Source organism: Pavona decussata, unplaced genomic scaffold (assembly GCF_977016875.1).
Source record: "Pavona decussata unplaced genomic scaffold, jaPavDecu1.1 SCAFFOLD_330, whole genome shotgun sequence".
Taxonomy (NCBI): domain Eukaryota; kingdom Metazoa; phylum Cnidaria; class Anthozoa; order Scleractinia; family Agariciidae; genus Pavona; species Pavona decussata.
In genome coordinates, this window is record NW_028145718.1 from 18,162 (window position 1) to 38,203 (window position 20,042).

Here is a 20,042-nt window from a genome sequence, read left to right on the forward strand (position 1 = left end):
CAAAAGTGAACTCCAGATGTTTTTTCCTATATCCGGCCTCCATGTTTGTGTCCCTCAGAGGGACACCAACATGGCGTCTCCATACTAAGCTCTATAAATTTGTGTGAAAAATTTTGTCAAATAACTCGAGTACGGAATACTGCACAGACCTGACACTGGGACAGGTTTCTTGTTTACGTATCATCTATAACATGACAATTTCTTGACTTCATTCATGGAATGGTTTTATTATTTTTTTTTTTTTTTCAATGACGTGACAGTGAAAACCGGCAATACGAGACGTCTGCGCGCAGGCTATATGTGAACGTGACGCTACAAACGCCGCGTGACAGAACTTAGCCAATCAGATATTCCAGACGCCTGGATCCCTCGGAAGAAAGGTAACCAATCAGAGAGGGATCAGAGAGGGCACCCCGACGGCTGGTGCGGCTGTCGTGCGGTTGCAGTTCACTGCATGCTAGAGACATAAGTTTTATTTCGTCGAGTTTCTTACTAGAATGGATCACATACCGCTTGGGCAAAGCGAGGACAGTCCACCTGCCAGTCCTGGGATTAAAATAAGCAGAGATACACCTTCCAGAGTTGTATACAAGCGGACCATTGTTATCGCTGCCGTTGTTATCTTGGTTTTGGTGATTTTACTGATTGTTCTTGGAGCTCTTCTTGGAGTTGAACGAGCCAAATGCAAACGAAAAGGTAAGTTTGAGTTGAGCATTTGTTAAGTGCCACTGGAAATTGTTAGCTCAGCTTATTTATGTGGAACTGAGTTGCGTCGAGATACGTGGCAATAAAATTAATGTTCGATTAACCATGATATTTAAGCTTAATTTTACGATGCCGTTCATGTCGTTTGCTTAGCGGTCGACAAGGCTTCTAGGAATGAAGTCAAACCAGTGGCACATCATCAACTCCGGTAATTAGACGGTCAAGTTTGCTTGGTTTTCAGTTTTCACGCAGATTTACATCGACGCACTGACGCATATTTGTAGCGTTGAACAACCTAATTATCTTATGCATGATTGGCAGTCTGGAGCATTGCTTTGTTCTGTTTTGTGAATTCAGAAATGACATTGAACTGTGCCCCGCAAATAGTGGCATGAGTTTTCAATGTACCTTATTACATGAAATTTTGGCGACACTTTAATTTAGCGATTTTGAAAAATCCTTCTTTAGCGGGCCGTCGATAAAATTGAACCAGGAACATGGAACATTCCGGAACACGAAAAAAAAATTAAGATCCAAAAAAAAAAAAAAATAATAATAATAAGTTAAATAAAAATAAAGGAAAAAATGAAAAAAAAGTGTTTATATTTATATAAAATGAAATTACATTGTATCCAAAAAAATTCATATAAGAAGTAAAGAGTAGGTGGGACGGTAGTATAAATGGGGTGTTGTAACTGACCACACTGGATGAAGGTGCAAGTACTTTCCCACCATTTGCAGCACGTGCTTATCATCCGCTACGCCAGAAATGCATCAGTTCCAGCTCGGCTGACCAAACAATCAACTTCCTGATGTTCGGAGTGGAACTAAAAGTCGTTCGCGTAGTCTTTTTACCAAAACCCTCCCGGGCTCCATGCGTCTTCACCTAGGACCTCATGTTCCGTATTTGTACGCCTTTGTTGGTCATTCGGGAGCTTGGGCCCGTTTCTCGAACGAAAGCCACGAAAGCTTCTCTGCCCTTCCATGCTTTTTTCAATGGATTTTATCTTAAACACAAACAGGCCTAACAGGAAACTTGTTCATGTGAAAAATAGTTATAAGCATAGAGAGCAGCTTTGTAAAAGCAAACAATCTGCAAGAAACCGCACAAAGAAAATGCTGCAAGTATACGCAGGATCTGTGAAAGATCTAATCAGCCAAAAATATAAATGACTCAAATTTCTGCAAGGCTGATCAGACTGCATAGAAAACTTAGCACGACAGCGACATGATAGAGGTTGCCGCATTCTGTTGATTCTGGGTTTGGTGTCTATTATGTCGCTGTCGTGTTTAAGTTTTCTACGCAGTCTGATCAGCAACGACTTTTCGTTCCACTCCGAACGTCAGGAAATTGATTTTTTGGTCAGCCGAGCCGGAACTGATCCATTTCTGGCATAGCGGACGATAAGCATGTGCTGCAAATGGCGGGAAAGTACTTGTGCCTTCATTCAGTGTGGTCAGTTACAACACCCCATTTATACTACCGTCACACCTACTCCGTACTTCTTCTTATATGAATTTTTTTCGGATACAATGTAATTTCATTTTATATAAATATACACACTTTTTTTTTTTCATTTTTCCTTTATTTTTATTTGATTGATTTATTATTTTTTTTTGTATCTTAATTTTTTTTTCGTGTTCCAGGATGTTCCGGAATGTTCCGGGTTTTATCGATGGCCTATTTAGCGGCACTTTAAGTTAGCGAGTTTTCGTAAATTTTCAAACACAAGTCACATAATTTTTGGCGATTTCACAAACTGAAACTTTGTCGAATGGCCATCGATAAAACCCGGAACATGGAACATTCCGGAACATTCCGAAACACGAAAATAATAATAATAATTATAATAATTATAATAATAATAATAAATTACGATACAAAAAAAAGAAAAATTACATGAAATAAAAATAAAGGAAAAAATGAAAAAAAAAGTGTGTGTGTATTTATATAAAATGAAATTGCTTTGTATCCAAAAGAAATTCATATAAGAAGAAGTACGGAGTAGGTGGGACGATAGGATAAATGGGGTGTTGTAACTGACCACACTGAATGGAGGCGCAATTTGGGTTATGAGGAACTTAGGGAGCCACCCACTTAAACTTACATGATTGAAATTAAATGTTGACTTAAAGACGACGTTTGCATACCGAGTGAAATTTCGCAATATATGTATTATCAGGTAAGGTCTTCATTAGGAGAGATGTTTTAAAGTGTTAAACAATCCTTTAAGCTTAATATCTCCGAGTCAGTGCTTTTATATTTAAATTAATCCCTAATAGGTAATACCTTCGTAATGAAAAACGACCCTCGTGGTGAATTGAAAAGAAGATATTAAAACTTTCCATGCATGACGCACATAAAAACAACATCTTCTATAAATTTGTGATTAACACGGATAAGTCCTGTTTAAATTTAAGGCCACTTTTGACCACGGAGGCCTTTTAAGTGTGAAGTAGTGCATAGATTTTGACCACTTTTTGTTGAATAGGGTGAGGCTTGTCTGGAATTCGGTATAGTTTTCAAGAGTAAAATGGAGTCGGAAGGCCTAACAAAGTCCTACTCACATGTTTGACCTATTAATATCCGTCTTTGATCATTTGCAAAATTTGGATGGTATGCAATCAAAAAGAAGGTCGTGTCTGAAATAGGTTAGGAAAAAGCACATATTTTGTTCAGAAATTCGGCAAGAGTTTCAAGAAGCGCGCTACCCCCGCTGGCAAGATCTAGGTGTATCCATTATTATTTGTCAGTAAAAGACGCCTGACTGTCTCTGTGTTCGAACTGTCATTTATGGCTAAAGAAAATACGCTACTTTGGCTGGTTTGGAGCTACAAAACCCCGGCCCTTTTCCATTTTACCGAAAAACTGGTTTGAAACAAGGATTTTGCGCAAAATGAAAAGAGAAAATACGATGGAGAAATGCCTAAGGGTGTTCCGTGCTCATTCGTGTATTCCAGCCGAGCTGGAAATGATCAATTTCTGGCACAGCGGACGATAAACTCGTGCTGCAAATAGGGAGAAAGTACTTGCGTTTTCATTCAGTGTGGTCAGTTACAATATCCCATTTATCCAACCGTCCCGCCGACTCCATACTTCTTCTAATATGAATTTCTTTCAGGTATAATATAATTTCATTTTATATAAATATACACATACTTTTTTTTTCATTTTTTCCTTTATTTTTATTTTATTTCTTTTTTTTTTTTTGACAATCACCTTATACAGTGTATGCATCAATAAAATTTATATTATAAAGATTTCAACACATCAATTAGGTATGCTCTGACATTTTGAGGTTTACCAGTTGGTAAATTTTAGCCCTCCCTTAGCAGGGAGTCTCAGTTTTTGTGGTAGATCTCACCACAAAATATTCTAAACAGCTCTTTTTTGCTGTGTTTGTAATGCCTGAATCATTACCGTGGAAGGTTTAAAATTGCATCCCACACAGGCAAAGTTTGTTTATTACTTTTGAGTCTGCCCTTTTCATGTGTAAGGATGACATTTGTACTAGGACTAAGTTATTGTAGTCAAGGGGAATGGTGCCATAGCAACAATCAATTATGAATGTGACAGCATCAGTCTGATCAATAGAGCTAAACCCCACATCCTTGCGACTTCAATTTATGACTTCAATTTATATATTTAATTTATTTATGACAGTTTTTCCATCACTTTGACTAAGATATTTCCTTCTGCAGGGATAGCCGCATAAATCAGTAGGTATTTCTTCTGCTCTTGGTCTTTAACAATAATGTCAATCCTGTTGGCTTTGATTTGTTTGTTCATATGAACTGGCAAGTGTATGTTTGTTATATTATTTTTTTTTGTTTCTGTCACTGTTCCTGGTGTATGGTTAGGTGCACTTTAATTTTCATAATGCAAAGAATCAGTTTATATTGGTTGTCAAAAAAGCTGTGGTTATTCAGGCTATTGCCATCAATCTTTTGATCTGTCTGGTGATAATATATGTGTACTTTGCTGTTACAGTCAATATGTTACATATTGACTGTAACAGCATAATTGTACATGTACAAATAACGTATTGTACTTGGAGAAGTTCAATGTTAAACACTAAAATTAAATACAGCTATCATTAATTGACTTTTAATACAGCAAGACTGATGTGTTCAGCCTGTCAAAATCGGTATGCTTCATTGAAATGAAGCCAGTGCAAGTATAATGAGCTCATTTGAAATAGTTTAGTTTTAAAATAATTCTCGCTTCAGATAGGTTGCAAGCTAAAGGGCAATTAGAATTATGGATATGCCAAAATAATAATAATAATAATAATAATAATAATAATAATAATAATAATAATAAAGCATTATATATTTCTGCATTATATTGCCAATCAGAGTATTTTGCTGGTGGCATTTTATATTGATTTGTAAGACAAGAGATAAAATGGTTAATTATGGCAGTTTGGAGCAAGTTGTTTGACTAGAGAAAATTGTAGTCAAGCAATAGGTAGTGCCCGGGGAAGGGGGGGGGGGGGGGGTTGGTACTCAGGTATGTGAGTGACAAGTATTTGTGAATGATGTGAAATTATTATTAGCCTACCCGGACAAAAAACAGTCCAGTAGCCAGAACACAACCCGACAGATACGGTTGTTTGGCATAAGAAATGACAATCCTGGCTTTCCTTTGTTGTAATTTCCCCAAAAAAGTCCTAACCAAAATTATCTCAACCAAAAAAAGTCACCACCACAAAGTTTCCGACCCCAAAAAAACACTAATTTCAACGCCGGAGATGGAGAGGCGAAAAGTTTGAGACTTTAGAGCTCCTGTGTTCAAAACAAAATACTGCTGGAAGGTGAACATGGCATTCAGTGAAGTTGGCTGTAGTGAAATAATTATAAATATAGAGAAAATTCAAGATGTGTGTAACCCATCACATTATCTTTGCATTTTATCTGTGTCTGACTGCCGACTGAGAAATATTGATCCAGCAACTACCATGATTTTTCAATACATTATGCATTGTGTCTTATAGGGGGTTTCCACCGATGTAGCGGTCGACACCTCGGTCGATATATCGCTCGATAAAGCGACCAGTAGCGGTCGCGTATTGGCCGCATATTAGCCTTTGAACAGGCTCCCAAATGGGGTATAGGGCGAAGACAAAAATCGAGCACGGAGAGGGGGGAGAGGGGCTCCCACTTGGGGGCCTGTTCACAGGCTACCGCTTATCGACCGATGTCTAACCGACAGACAACCGCTACAGCCTGTCGATCGATGTTTGGTCGTTACTCGTCCGACATCACCGAGGGATCACCGAAGAATCATCGACAGTTGGTCGACGTCGGATAATTTTTGTCGACCGACGTAGCAGCTGACACCGCGGGGTGGATACACGAGTCGCGACAGGCAGTCGGCTGCTACTCTTTCGAATATGGCGGTCGCGATGATAAGATCGGTCTACAGTCGACCACTGCAAGCTGTCGGTCTCTGTTGGGTTATTGACACTCGTTGACATCGCATATCATCGACACTCGGTTCATCCACGTTTGATGACGTTATGTGTATGTACTTATGCTATAATGTCAGGGTAGGGAACGTTTTTGCTGTTTAATTTAACAGGGGCACCCAACGACAATTTTCTCTCAGATACTTTGAAACGTTATTTTAGGCCATCTGGAGTGGCCTTAAAGCTCTATAGGTTCATTTTAGGCAGCGCTATAATATTTTTATCTGTTCGGTCATTCTAGGGGAACTTGAGTCTTTTCGAAATTAGTAGGGCATTTTTGTCCATTTCACGAAAACCTTAGGTCTTATTTCCTTTCCGAAAATCTTAGCTGATCTTACCCGAAACAACATTTTTATCAATCCGAAAACACTAGGCCTTAAATTTTCCATATCACGAAAGTTCGTGGTCAAAATTCCCTTTAGAAAATTGTAGGGGATTAAGGGCCTTCCGAACAGATAATTTACCGAAACGATCCGTTTGATCGATGAATAGTCCTCTCGAAGGATGTTAACGAGCCTTCTTGTTTTTGGGTGTGAAGAATACGTTTCACAAAAGAACTTCGAACTTCTTTCCTCTTCCTTACTACAACAATATCTACAGTTTGCATTTTCACTCTTTAACTTCGAGTAGAGTATTTTCAGTGTGCTTCACCGGGATGTCTGTTGCCTTTATGCACCTATCACTGTTAAGCCGCAGAGGGGGGAGGGGGGAGGGGCGGAGGCCGGGCATAGGCGGGGGATTTGACCTCAAATCATTTTTTCTGTTCAAATGCCCGACCACAGGAAAGTTATCGTTGGTCAAAAGAGTGCAAATTCCCCATGCCCAGGGACATTACTGGTCTGCAAGACGGCAACCGGAAGTCGAATGTTTCCTTTTTTGGCGCGTTTTTCAAGGCTCCTCACTCACAACGGACGGGAAAAGCTCTTGTTGGACGTCTGACGTGATAGCGTCAAAACGCTCCAAAAAGGAAAAATTCTACTTCCGGTTGCCGTCCGTGAGTCACGGAATAAGCTCCCTATAAAGCCGCTAATTTTACGGTAGCCGAACGGTAATGGCTCCAAACATACACACTCGGACTCCTGCCTCAAGGAAACGCAGTTAATTAATTAAACTCAAGTATATTTATGTAGTAAATAGGCACGATTCCAACCGACGGTAATGTAAGCGGCAATTGCTGTCTGTACTCCGCCACTCCGGTATGCAGAAACTGTCGTGTTCTTCCTCTGATGAATTCCTTGTATGTTCACAGATGTCCAGCCTCGGTAATTTCGATACCGCGTGAACGAATGACTCGTGTGGAATTGGCTCGCACAGATTAACCGCTTCACGCGTAGCCAGCAAGGGATCATACACGATGATACACGACCGACATTCCACCAATAGTTGACCGATAAGTTACCGAGTGGTCGATACCTCGGTATTAGTGGAAGCTTGACCTATACAGCGGTCGACTCTCGATCGACATGTCGGTCGAGTAACGATCGATATATCGACCGATCGAGCAATACCAGAGTAGTACAGTTATCGTAGTCTCTCTTGAATTTTAAAGTGAAGTTATCCAGTGAACCACACTCCAGCTCTTGTGATAGGTGGTGATTTCGGGTTGGATAAATTACAAAAGAATTTTTTTTATCCCCGTTCGCGCGACCCTCTTGCGACATCGGTACTGACATAGCCATCTGATGAATCCTTACCTTCATTACATATATTTGGTCGCATTATACAAGTATATTGTAAGTGAAACAAGAAGCTGTTTCCAGCTTATACTCGGGCCATATTTGACTGTGTGGTGCGTAAGCCTACAATCGTTTAGCAGTGATAACCTCCAGCATCGCCAATTCCCCCAAAATAGATAGCCTGCGAACAAGCTCTCTTGGCGGTGGATCCTCTTTCCCCCCTCCCGCCCCCCACCCCCAAGAGAGCTTGCTCGCAGGCTACCAAAAAGATAGATACAGAGATATAGTGAGGCAATAAGTAACCACCAGATAGAATTGCATTTCTTGCAGTCAGAATAAAATACAGGGAAAACGACATTTGTCATACGAATGATTTTTATAATCCCCGGGCTTTAATCCTTACGTTTTCACCTTTCGTTTAGAGACAGAAACCATTTGTACGGTCCTAATATGTATGTGACGCCGGGTCAGTGACGGATCGTAATTTTCGGTATGATCTAGACCGGGGGGGGGGGGGGTACTCCCTTATGTGACCTTAACAGGGACGTGCGGCCCGATAGGGTATGGTTTTGCCCGGGTGATATGGTTGTGCGCATGCGTACGGTATTGGCCATACCACGGTGTCTCAGTGCTGATAAGTATGGTTTTCAGGGTGTTTTGTCTTGAACGGGGTATCTATTTCATCACTTTCTGATACATGACCTAATGGCTTGAACAGATTGTGATTGCCAATGCATTAAAATACAGTAAGACTAGTGTATTTTTATTTCATTCTAGTCTTAAACAGGGTGTGATTTTGGGTTAAATGTCTTAGAAAGGGCCTGAAATTTTGAATTCTGTCTTAAACGGGATTGTGTCTTAAACAGGGCCTACCCAAGCATCTGTTGAGTACCCCCCACCCCCCCCCCCCCCCCCGCGGGATCTAGAGTAACGTTACGCATCACGCGTACGTTTATATCCTTGTACGTTTTTCAATGTTTCACTGTTTATATTTTTAAATGAAATTCAGGGGAAAGCATAGTTGTTCACCTCTCATTTGAAGACAGAAACCGTTTCTGCATGATTGTTTTTCTATAGTAAACGTGAGACATCTTTATCTATCTTGGCCCGCGGGGTCATAGACTAATTTAGTTGCCAAATTTTCGGTTAAACATAACTAACCTTGAGGAACTAAAAAAAGCTAAGTAAATAAAAAACGATAAAACCTTTCGAATTTTTAAAGTGCTAGTTATGAATGATGAAATATGAATGGTTGAAAAACTTGAAAAGTTAAAAGATGCAAAAAGGACACTCTAAATATAGACATATAAACAGATTAAGTTTTTTTCGCATCTGTTTATCGCATAAAGTTTAAGAGTCTTCGCCTTGGAAATAGAAAATGCCTCTCTAGGTAAGCGAATGCCGTTTCTGTTAAAGTTGATAAATCCTAGAGAAATAAGTCTTATTTTTAGTCATTTGTGTCTTGCATCTGCCATCCTGTATGTGACACGTCATGTAGTGAACTTTAGACTCGGCGCCTCACGGTGGGGATGCACAATCTGCGAGCCAGCAAGGCATGCGAGGCAGACGTGTGAGGTACTCAGGTTAGCCCAAAAAACACTCAGGTAAGCCTAAAGAGCACTCCGGTTGGCCTAAATAGCACTCAGGTTAGCTTAAGGTGGCCGAACACAGTTTTCCAGTATACAGGTGTTAGTAAACATTATTTGAAAACTACGTACTTCTGAGTGCCCGAAATAAGCATGGTGCAAGATTAACTAAGAAGGAATAAATTTTGATACTTCTTGTTGAGCAAAGTGCCGTTGCCATGGCAACACAGCAACCTATTAACTGTCCACAAATAATGGCTTTCCTTAATTTTTAGAAAATGCACTCGTTAGATTTTTTTCTTTTTTTGTATCTAGAAAAACTCTCAAAATACTGACATAGTGACACTGCTTTCATGTAACTTTAACAGACAGATCTCCTGTAAATGTTGGTTTTGCACTTTAATGTTTTTTGAAGATACCCTCTGTTAGATTTTGGTTTTTGTTTGTAGGCGAGTTACGCTTTTAGAGAACTACTGTTTTGTCAAATTTCACGAAATTCTAACGAGCGGTTCCTTAGAAAACAGTTTGTTTCCATTAAAACAACCAGTCACAGTTTTTTGCTCAAATGCGCATACGACAATAAGGGACGAGGATAATCTCACACGTTTTAAGTCCAAATTGAAGACATTTTTATTTAGAGTTGCTTACAATACGATGTAAGGACTGTAAGAATTGTAAATAACTATTTTTAATTAATTATTTTTTTTTTATTTTTTACATATACAATTTGTTAGGCGCATTTGATCATATACACATGCTAATTTGCGCCATACAAATATTAATTATTATTATTATTATTATTAATTAGGTTTTCTCAGCAAAGATGAAAAGCGTACAAAAGGGCTTAGCTCTTCGTGAACTCACTTTCTTTGTTCGGCGATAGGTGAAGAAGGATTCACAAACAAGAAACTGAGTTATTTTAAGGGCAAAACTTGCCTTTGTGATCCATTTGGTATAAAATCGAGGGATCGATAGCTTTTGGTTACCACAACCCTAGCGCGCTCAATAGCATCACTAACAGAATCTGTAAAGCGCGCGCAAACACCTTGAATAGCTCCTCGGTTAGCTTAACAGTTTATGTTGGGGTTGTTCATGCCTCGCATGTTTTGTTCATGCCTCGAATGCCTTGCATGCCTCGCTGGTTCGCATATTGTATACACTCCTCACGGCTCGAGTACAAAGAACGCGACCGAGAATATAAAGAATTTTATAACGCGACGAAAACTTAACTCGTGCCAGCCGAGAACAAAAAACGAGACCGACAACAATAACTCGTGGCACGAAGTCTTATCTCTCGGCCCATCGCGACCCCAAAAAGAAAAAAGAATTTGATAATGCTACCGGGTCCGCCTTACGGCCCGAGTAAAAAACAACAACTATCTCTCTCGAGGAAAAAGTTGGATAATAGAACGCTTGTTGAATGATAAAAAATTTGATTAGAAATGATCGTGGGTGTACCTAGCCTCCACGCGTGACGAACCCCTAAGAACTTCTGCGTGGGAGGCTAGGGTGTACCTTTCAGGGATTTGTCTGTCAACTGATATGGTGACAGGACGGGTCAAGAATTCGAGTTCATACGGGTACCTGTATTCTTGAGAAATTTGCCATTTCCCCGTCATCTTTTTGGTATAAGAGTTAAAGGGGAAGTATCACGAAAATTTTATGTCATTTCAAAACCTAAAAATGTTTGTCTGACAACAGAAACAAACAATAATTGTCTAGTTTTGTTATAAATTATCACCCCAGTGTTATAAAACTGTCGATTAGTGCCCCTGGCCAGAGAAAGAGTAGATCGGAATGGATTAAAACTTGAAAAATATTAGGCTAATGTTTTTCAAGTTTTCCAAAAATGCGCTAAAACAGAGTACGAGCTGTTCCTGTCAAGAATTGGGTTCATTTCTTCACTCTCGTTGTTCTAGAATTATTTTGTAGCAAAGTGAAGGTCTTATTTCACCATTTTTAACAAAACAGGTCAAAAACCTCATGATACTTCCCCTTTAAGGGTTAGGTTAGGGTTAGATTTGATTTATCGCTTATAGGGCTTTACAAGTTGTCTGTTAAACGTGTTTTTTTATTTCTTATTATCAAAGGTAGCGTACGTAGAAATTTTGACTACAGTTCATTGCTTCGTAAATGTGAGTGAGGCAATTGTACGCACCCGAATGTGGCTGAAAAAATATTTCGCGATGAAGTCGCGATAATGGAAATATATGATAAACGAGCACTCGGGCGGAACAATTCTTCTACAGCGGGTTTGTACTCAACGAACCGAGTGGCTTTTCTCTCCGCTAGCTTTGCCTCAGAAAGAAGACCTTTTGCCGACGAAGTCGGTAGCTAAAATAATACGAGCAAAACAATAATGAAAGAACCGAAAGGGCAGAGTTTTAGCCTCTCTGGTTACATTTTACAGGGCTCTACTGCTGAATATCACCGTCTTGACCCGTCTTGTGGGCTCCCTACATTACTACTCAGTGACATTCCAAGGAAGGATTCAATGCGTCAAAAAACGGTGCTTTCGTTTGTCTGTTTTCACTGAATTTTACTCAAGTCTAGACTGAGCTGTGTGCTGCGCAATTTTTTTGACAAGCTTGCTTGGCTTGCAAATATAACTGACGACAGCTTTGAAGGTCTGCAAGGAAGTACTCGACTGATTGATTCCGTGTGCTTTGCAGTTCGGTCAGTTTTGAAGGAGAACGATTTATTTATTTATTTATTTATTTATTATGTTATGTTTATTATGTTCTTCCATGAAAAATATAATTTCAAAGATTTGAGACAGACGTTTAAGGCGGGGGTAAACCTGAAAGCCGTTTCCACGCCGCTTAAAATCGGTTTAATAGAAATATCTCGTTCACGTTTCAAGCAATCCAAAAACTCTCTGCTTATCCCGTAAATTTATGTTGTTAGGTGTTTTGTGAATTTTTAGGTGAATTTTGGGTATATTTGGGAGGAGATAGTTTTTCTAGAAGGATTGGTAAAATTAAGAGAAATAAGAAATATTGAAGATTTAGTGAAGTTTTAAAATTAGAATTTGTAGTTAATAATTAATAGACGGGTACCCAGTTAGTCCACTAGCAACCTGGGGTGCTCTTGCGTGGTTATCGACTGTCTGTTGGTGTTTTAAAAATCATTTTCTTTCTTTTATCCCTTCTTCAAACCTCTAAAAATCCCATTCAAATTCACGTTTACCCCCACCTTAAGTTAACAAGCATTCCAACTTCAGTTTTCATCAGAACACGACTGAGAACAATTGACCAAAGTCACTAATTTGGCTTGGGCCTGATATCGTTGTAGTAGAAAGGGTAGCCTGTGTAGTTGGCGGTATTGTAGGCGCGCGCGAAATAAAGTTTTGGGGGCGGAGCCGCTAGAAGCGAGCGGCGAAGCTGCGAGGAGAATGGGGAGGGGGACTTTGAAGTACAGTCGAACCTCCGACCACCCATAATGTCAAGGATATGTGGTCGCTTACCAGAGGTCACACCACAGGGGTCTAAATTTCGGGTAATTTACATATGGTAAGTGCGGAGACCTAACCTTTTTGCCAGTGCTCAGTATCCAAAGTATTACCCAAAGTAATAACTTTTCTTTAGACTACCTGATTTAGAAGCAAACAGTAAACGGCATTGTTGCAATGTTACATTTCAAGGTTAAAACATCTACAACTTTCGCGTTTGTTTGTTTGTTACATAATCCAGTTGACGTTCTTTATCGCCACAATTTTTCTGTTGGCATGAGTAATAAAAGGTTGAGAGAGTCATCGCCGGTCATGCATGTACATACAGTCTATTTACAAGATAAGAGAGTTTCTTTCCTACAAGGGATTCAACCTGATTAAAGTTTATTTCAGTGTACACTATAGTGCATGTGTATGCGGCGTCCGCTGTGATGATGTGGTCCAATGAATGATTTTCCAGTAATCAGATACCTATGTTATACGCACAGGATTCTGGGATCGCGAGGGGGCAAACATTGCTAGTCGCTAGAAAGAAATGTATGGCATGAAGTTGTTTCTTCGTCAAAAGCAGTGATTTCGGGCAAAAAACACATTTTCGCCGTGATTTTGTGAGAAGCGGAGGTGACTAATGTTGGTGCGTGGAAATTGTTAGATTTTGTGTTATAACTGGGATGAAATCTATCGATAAATGCGAAATGTCAAATGTTGATTGTGCAATCTACTGAATCTACATCAAGTAATGGTGACCAATAGTCTCGAAATAATACAAACGTAAGTATTAATTTGAGGGGATTGACTCAATAAAGCCTTTTCAGTTGTAATTGTATGTGTGCCGATATTAACAGTCCATATTAACAACCTATGCCAGGCGGTGATCACTGTGCTGTATGAGGTGTATAAATATAGGGTTGACAAGCCTTCGCGCTCACGTGCGTGTTTTAGTTTTGCCCTCACGGGTATATCTTTTTGAGAACACCCTCTTATTTATGAAAAGAGCGGTGTCCCCCGTAAATGTTCTTTAAGAGCTTGATTTTCTTCTTATTAAATGCCATTTATGGTTTGGAGGATTTGCGTGATGGTCACTGTCGCATGTTTTGTACTTTGATCTCAAAAGTAATTTCTGGGTTATGCGTATCGTTTATTAGAACTCTTGTTGTTTCTGTTAAGCGACTGCCGTTCTTATGTACTTTGTGGCATTTGGTTCAGGTTTGGTATGGCCCATTTCAGTGCATCCGGTGACAGTATAGCCTCTCTTTTTATCACTGTAAGGATAGGATTTGAACGGTGTACATGTATCTTGCGGCTTTTGTGTTTTAGAGCCCGGCTATTATATTTGCTTTTGTCGCTAGATGTCGTGTTTCTTATCATGGCTATCTGTCTTTTGATCCTTTCTTCATCATTGTAGCTTGTTTGAAAGCTATGCAATGCGTTAAATTGAGGGCTTAAGTCCTCTTTAGTCCGTTTGTGTTTTTGTTTATGTCCCTTCGCCGATCCGCTCTGTAGTGAGGTTTGTGGAGCGGAAGCTTTAGTTATTATTTTTCTCCTGTGTTTTGATCACGCCACAGAATGATTAGACAATTATCGACACACATAATTACAACTGAAAAGCTTTATTGAGTCAATCCCCTGAAATTTACACCTAAGCTGCCTAAGTTTGTACTTTTTCAATACAATAACTTGATGTAGATTCAGTAGATTTCACAATCAACCTTACGCAAGAGTGTTTATCGATAGATTTTATCGCATCAGCCACACAAAAACTTACAATTTCCACGCACAAACATTAGTCACCTCCGCTTCTCACAAAATCACGGCGAAAATGCGTTACTCTTTGTCCAAAACCACTGCTTTTGACGAAGAAACAACTTTACGCCATAGATTTCTTTCTAGCGACTAGCAATGTTTGCCCCCTGGCGATCCCAAAATCCTTTGCGCATACATGGGTCTCTGATTACTGGAAAATCATTCATTTGTTACAGCGACACATTCTGCAATTTCCGCCCGTGAGCTGAGAGATACAGCAGATTGTGTGTCAAGTGGTCGCCTAAGGGAGGTTAAAAACAACAGGCCTTATCACGGTTTTCGACGTCATTTTGACGAGTAGGCAAACACGTCTGAAATAACAGTGTTTGTATGGAAATCCGATGTCAAATAACTTTCATAAAAAATCGCTTCTGAAAAATTCATGAATTGGAAACTTATAACACTAGTAAAAGGATTTTAAGAAAAAAATTGGAGGGATGTAGCTGTGCTAGAAAGCGTCCAGTCGTGTTTTGAATTTTCCATACATTTGTCTGTATAGCGAACCATCCGTGAACTGCTACTAAAAATAGTTCGCGAGAAAAAGAGGTTCCATCTATAGTGATTTGACTTGAAAACTTTTGGCATCTTGGAAAAGTGGTCGCTAATGAGAGGTGGTCGCTTACGAGAGGTGGTCGCAAAGGGAGGTTCGACTGTATTCCTCGCTTCTAGCGGCTCCGCCGATTTCGCGCGCGCCTACAATACAGCCAGCTACGCAGGCTATAGAAAGGGTGGAGTCAAGGTGCAAGTGATTAATTTAGTTACGTCTGACAGGCAGCTTTTTGAAGCCTTATCTAAGTGTCAGTTGTCAGCTGCAATCTAGGCTAATTGAACACTCATCTACTTGCCGCGCGCGTCGTCCCTTGTCGGCGGATTATTTTACCGACGTGCTTTCGATCAGAAATGGGCACTAAAGCACTCATTGCAGGACAATTGCCCGGTATATTTGTAAGCAAGACAAAGATCATAATATGTGGGATAGTTTTACTTGTGTTGTTAATCCTGGTCATTGTCCTTGGAGCAGTACTTGGACATACGCGTTCAAAATTAGCAGGTATTAATACTTTTTGTTGATGTTCTAACAGCTCTGAGAAAGAACAAGTAAGCTTATTTTGAACGGCCACCTTTTTATATCAGTCTCATGTACGGACTTGTAAATGGAAACTGATTTAAAACATAATGGTTTATTAATGTAAAGTAAACTAAGCTTTAGTTGTGGTGGAAACGATAAACATGTACACTATCCGTGCCAAGTACAAACCTCTCCACATCGTTTCGCGGATTGTAATTCAAGCACTGGACATTTAAGCCTCGTCTGCTTATCTTAGATCCATTTCTTTCTTTTCGTGGCATGTGGCATGGTGAGACTCCGGAAGTCTAAATTCATGAAGGTGTTTTCAGATGCTTATTCTTCTTGAAGCGGCCTTAAAAGTATTATCTGTAAAACACACAGGTTTAGATTTTTGTGCGCGAGCAGAACACGCGCCATGAAAGGCGGTAGTACAAACTAGAAGGTAGCCGTAGTTACCGTGGCTCGTACATGTACGTGGAAAAGCGATGGAGCGACGCCTTGAATAAAATATGAGATTAATATTTTCTAATCGTCTGCTACAGTGTAAACACCATTGTCGGCATGATGACTGCGGTCTTTGCGCGTTTCCTTCGTATGGAAATTGCCCTGTCACATTTACACTTTTGATATTTTTTCTCTTAGCTGTCACTTGGTATTCATCTGCTCGCGTCATTTGAGCAAGGAAAAAACACTTGGGTCCGTTAGGCTGTGACGTCTTTCTGCGAACGAAAGTAGCCGATACAAAGTTATTGGACATAAATAGCTACTTTCCATCCCCTTAGTAATTATAGGAATCAGATTTTCGAGGAGTTCTGTTTTGCCTTATTCCTTGCTTTACGCGTTTCTTGCTTTGCATGAAATACTGTAAAATGCGGGCAAAGTTTGTGACTAAAGGTTGTCTATGCAAAAGTGAACTCCATCAGTGACCGGTTGGGGGGGGGGGGGGGCATTTGTGGAACGTTTTTCCAGATTGTCTTATGCAATACCATTTATGTATATGGAATGCAAATAAACTGTTGTTGTCTGTCCTGGGGATCGGGCATAAGCTTACCTTGGGACATTTGACGGCCCCGTGATTTTCACCTCACAGTACTGCCACTTCCTTTCAACAACAACAACAAATTTTATTACGGTATTTCCATATCTATACATGGCATTTCCAATTAAAATAAATATTATTATGGCAGTAGAAACTTCTGAACAATGATTGGGCGGCCAGCCGTAGCCAATCAATGCAACGTCCTTACAATTTAAATCCCAACTCTTAATCATAAAGATCCTAGTAATTAAATTCTAAAACTATTTACCATCCATAAAATCCTCAATCTAAATACTAACACTTCTGTTCCTCACGATGGAAACACTTAAAAAAAAATTTTAAAAAGTGTAATAAAACGCCTAATGTCCATTATTTCAAAAGCTTAAAGCGCCTCGCAATATTGAGTGAGCTTGTGATGACTGACTTCTGTATCTGCAGAGCTATTGTGTCGCTTTTACCTCCCACTAGCTCTTTAAGTGCCTTCCTGACATCTCTTGAGTAACCACCGAGTACATCCACAATAATATTGAACTGTTTCACACGATATTCAGGATATCTCTGCTCGAGCTCCCAACGTAATGGCCCGTACTTTGTTCGGTAACCATGGAACCTCTGATGTAACTAGGTCCAGTGCCCTGAACACTTGAAAAAACAAAATCTTAAGATCTTTGAGTAGAGTTTATTATTATTATTATTATTATTATTATTATTATTATTATTATTATTATTATTAAGAAAGATTTTATTTAAAAATTATTATTATTATTATTATTATTATTATTATTGTTATAAAAATAACAATTTTTGAACAACAAATTTTGTCTATAGATCATGCAATCGTAAATATAAGTAGCTATGATCTACTGATGGCTGGATCAATAGAATTTTTGAATTTGTATCAAGATCTTTGAAAGGAGTTTATCTTGCAGTTATTTCATTAAATAATTTTCAACGTAAATTGTCATAAAGATTGCAGGAGATTAAAAAGTGAAATTCATTTTCAACTTCATTTGTCATAATTCATAATTGTAGGTTTTCAGCTGTTTTTGGCACACTGTGTCTGCCTGTTTCAGTATGTAAATGGTGATTTCCTAATCGAAATTTACTTATGGTTATTCTGTCAATCAAATCAGCTTTTTCACAGACAAATAATTCAATTCAATTCCATTTTGATTTTTCACACGTACAACGAGATTCAGTACAATACATAAAAAACTATAAACATTTATATTACAAAGGCGGATTAAAAAGAATTAGGATAAATTTGTTTGGTTTAGTGTGAGCGGTGCCCAAAGGAGCATGCTGCTTTCGAATTGGGCACTGCTTACAATGGAACTCCGAAGAGAAAATTATTTCGGTGGAAGAAAAAATTATTTGGGAAGGTTTGAAAAAGAAAAAGAGCGTGTTTAGTGAACGGATGACGGTGAAGAGCTCTACATTACTTTTGGTTTATAAGCAAATTTTTCCTGTTTGATAGCTTGATTGACTTACAGTCGACTCCCGATAACTCGAACCCTCGCTAACTCGAACCTCCCGCTAACTCGAACCAATTTTCCTTTCCTTTCAGGTCATTTTCTATAAGTTTACCCTCGATAACTCGAACTCCTGATAACTCGAACCTTTTTCAATTTCCCTTGAAGGTTCGAGTTATCGGGAGTTGACTGTACTTAATTTAGGTGTGCTTAAAAGGGTTGGAACTTGTGTTATTTCTTGCAGCGCTAGAAGAAAAAGATGATGACGGAAAAGCTTCTGTTGTTGCAACAACAACTGCTCCAGGTCCAACCACACCAGGCACTGAAGTATGGTGGAAAGTCCGTCTTCCTGACAGTATTGTTCCCGTGCATTATGATGTTCTTCTTTATATCGACCTCAAGAAGCTAGAGTTCTATGGTGATGTAGCTATTCTGGTAAATGTAACAAAACCAACTAAGAATGTACTGGTCCATGTCAACAAGATGAATGTCACATCTGTTTCAGTCGAGAAATCTCCAGGTGGAGGTGAGCAAAATGTTTTTCTTTCTACTTGTATCCTTCCTTTCGTTTAATACTACATGGATTTGGCACATTTCCAGTTTGTGCCGTTGTCAATTAATATGATCTTCACAAAAATATTAAATTTCGTCGTGGTAGACAATGCCCTAGTTTGGACAGTCGGCAAAAGCTGACGAACATTGGCCTTACCACCTCCACCATCCAGTGGTTTGAATCTTACCTCACAAATAGGACACAAATCACGACAGCTGGAGATGCTCACTCCTCAGCTACTAAAATGCCTGTTGGGGAACCCCAAGGCAGTATCCTCGGTCTGCTACTTTTTTGATTTATGTGAATGATCTTCCCAATTGTCATTTAGCAAGTGATATTGTTCTTTATGCCGACGACACCGTAATCTACTATTCATCTAAAAACCTTACTGATCTTCAACATCATATCAATGCAGACTTGGAAAAAGTATCAGAATGGTTCTCCAGCAATCCTCTAACTCTTAACATATCTAAATGCAATTTTGTTATCTTCGGAAGTCCGCAAAAACTAAATCGTATCCAAGACGTTTCCATTCAAGTGAAGAACACTTGCATTGATAGAACAACATCATTTAAATACTTGGGTGTAACACTTCACCAGTTGATGCTATCTGCATGAAGATTAACCAGAGGATAGGCCTAATTAGGAGAATCAGAAACCTACTGCCATTACAAACCAGGGTTACCTTATACAATACCCTAATCCTACCTCTTTTTGATTACGGAGACGTTGTATGGGGGGACATAAATTATGATACCCTGATGTCAGAATCGCAAATTCTACAAAATAAAGCTGCTAAAGTTATGTTGGAGCTTCCATCACGAAGCTCGTCAACTGAAGCGCTAAAGAGACTAGATCTCAAGCCTCTCTCTACGAGACGTTTTTTCCACCGCTGTACTTCAATCCACAAATGCCTAATTGGATCGACTTATTTTGACTTTAATTTTAATAGAAATCATGCTGTTCATTCCCATAACACAAGACGCTATAACGATCTTCGTTTGCCTCTTCCTCGAACTAACTGGGGTAAACAAACTTTTACTTTCAAAGCTGCGAAAGACTGGAACAGCCTTCCGATTGACCTAAAGGAAGCCGATGTTTTATCTGTTTTTAAAGCAAAACTGAAAACTTTTTTGAAAGACTGACTAATTTTAAACCTTGTTCTTATTTTTTACTCGATAACTTGAACTTTTTTACTATTAGGAACATATTTGCTT

General features: G+C 39.2%; 1 protein-coding gene across 3 annotated transcripts in view; it reads left to right on the forward strand.

Moving 5' to 3' along the window:
* Nucleotides 1-407: 407 nt before the first annotated feature.
* LOC146453398 (glutamyl aminopeptidase-like) overlaps nucleotides 408-20,042 on the forward strand; it is a 56,007-nt gene continuing 36,372 nt past the window's right edge. The window contains exons 1-2 of one of the 3 annotated variants that reach the window (XM_085096592.1): nucleotides 408-696; nucleotides 18,517-18,798. In XM_085096592.1, coding sequence (XP_084952718.1) covers nucleotides 498-696; nucleotides 18,517-18,798 — 481 coding nt within the window. In that variant the 5' untranslated portion in view covers nucleotides 408-497. Of the gene's footprint in view, nucleotides 697-15,533; nucleotides 15,744-18,516; nucleotides 18,799-20,042 lie in introns of those variants that run through there. The other 2 variants (XM_085096593.1, XM_085096594.1) reach the window with 2 other exon arrangements.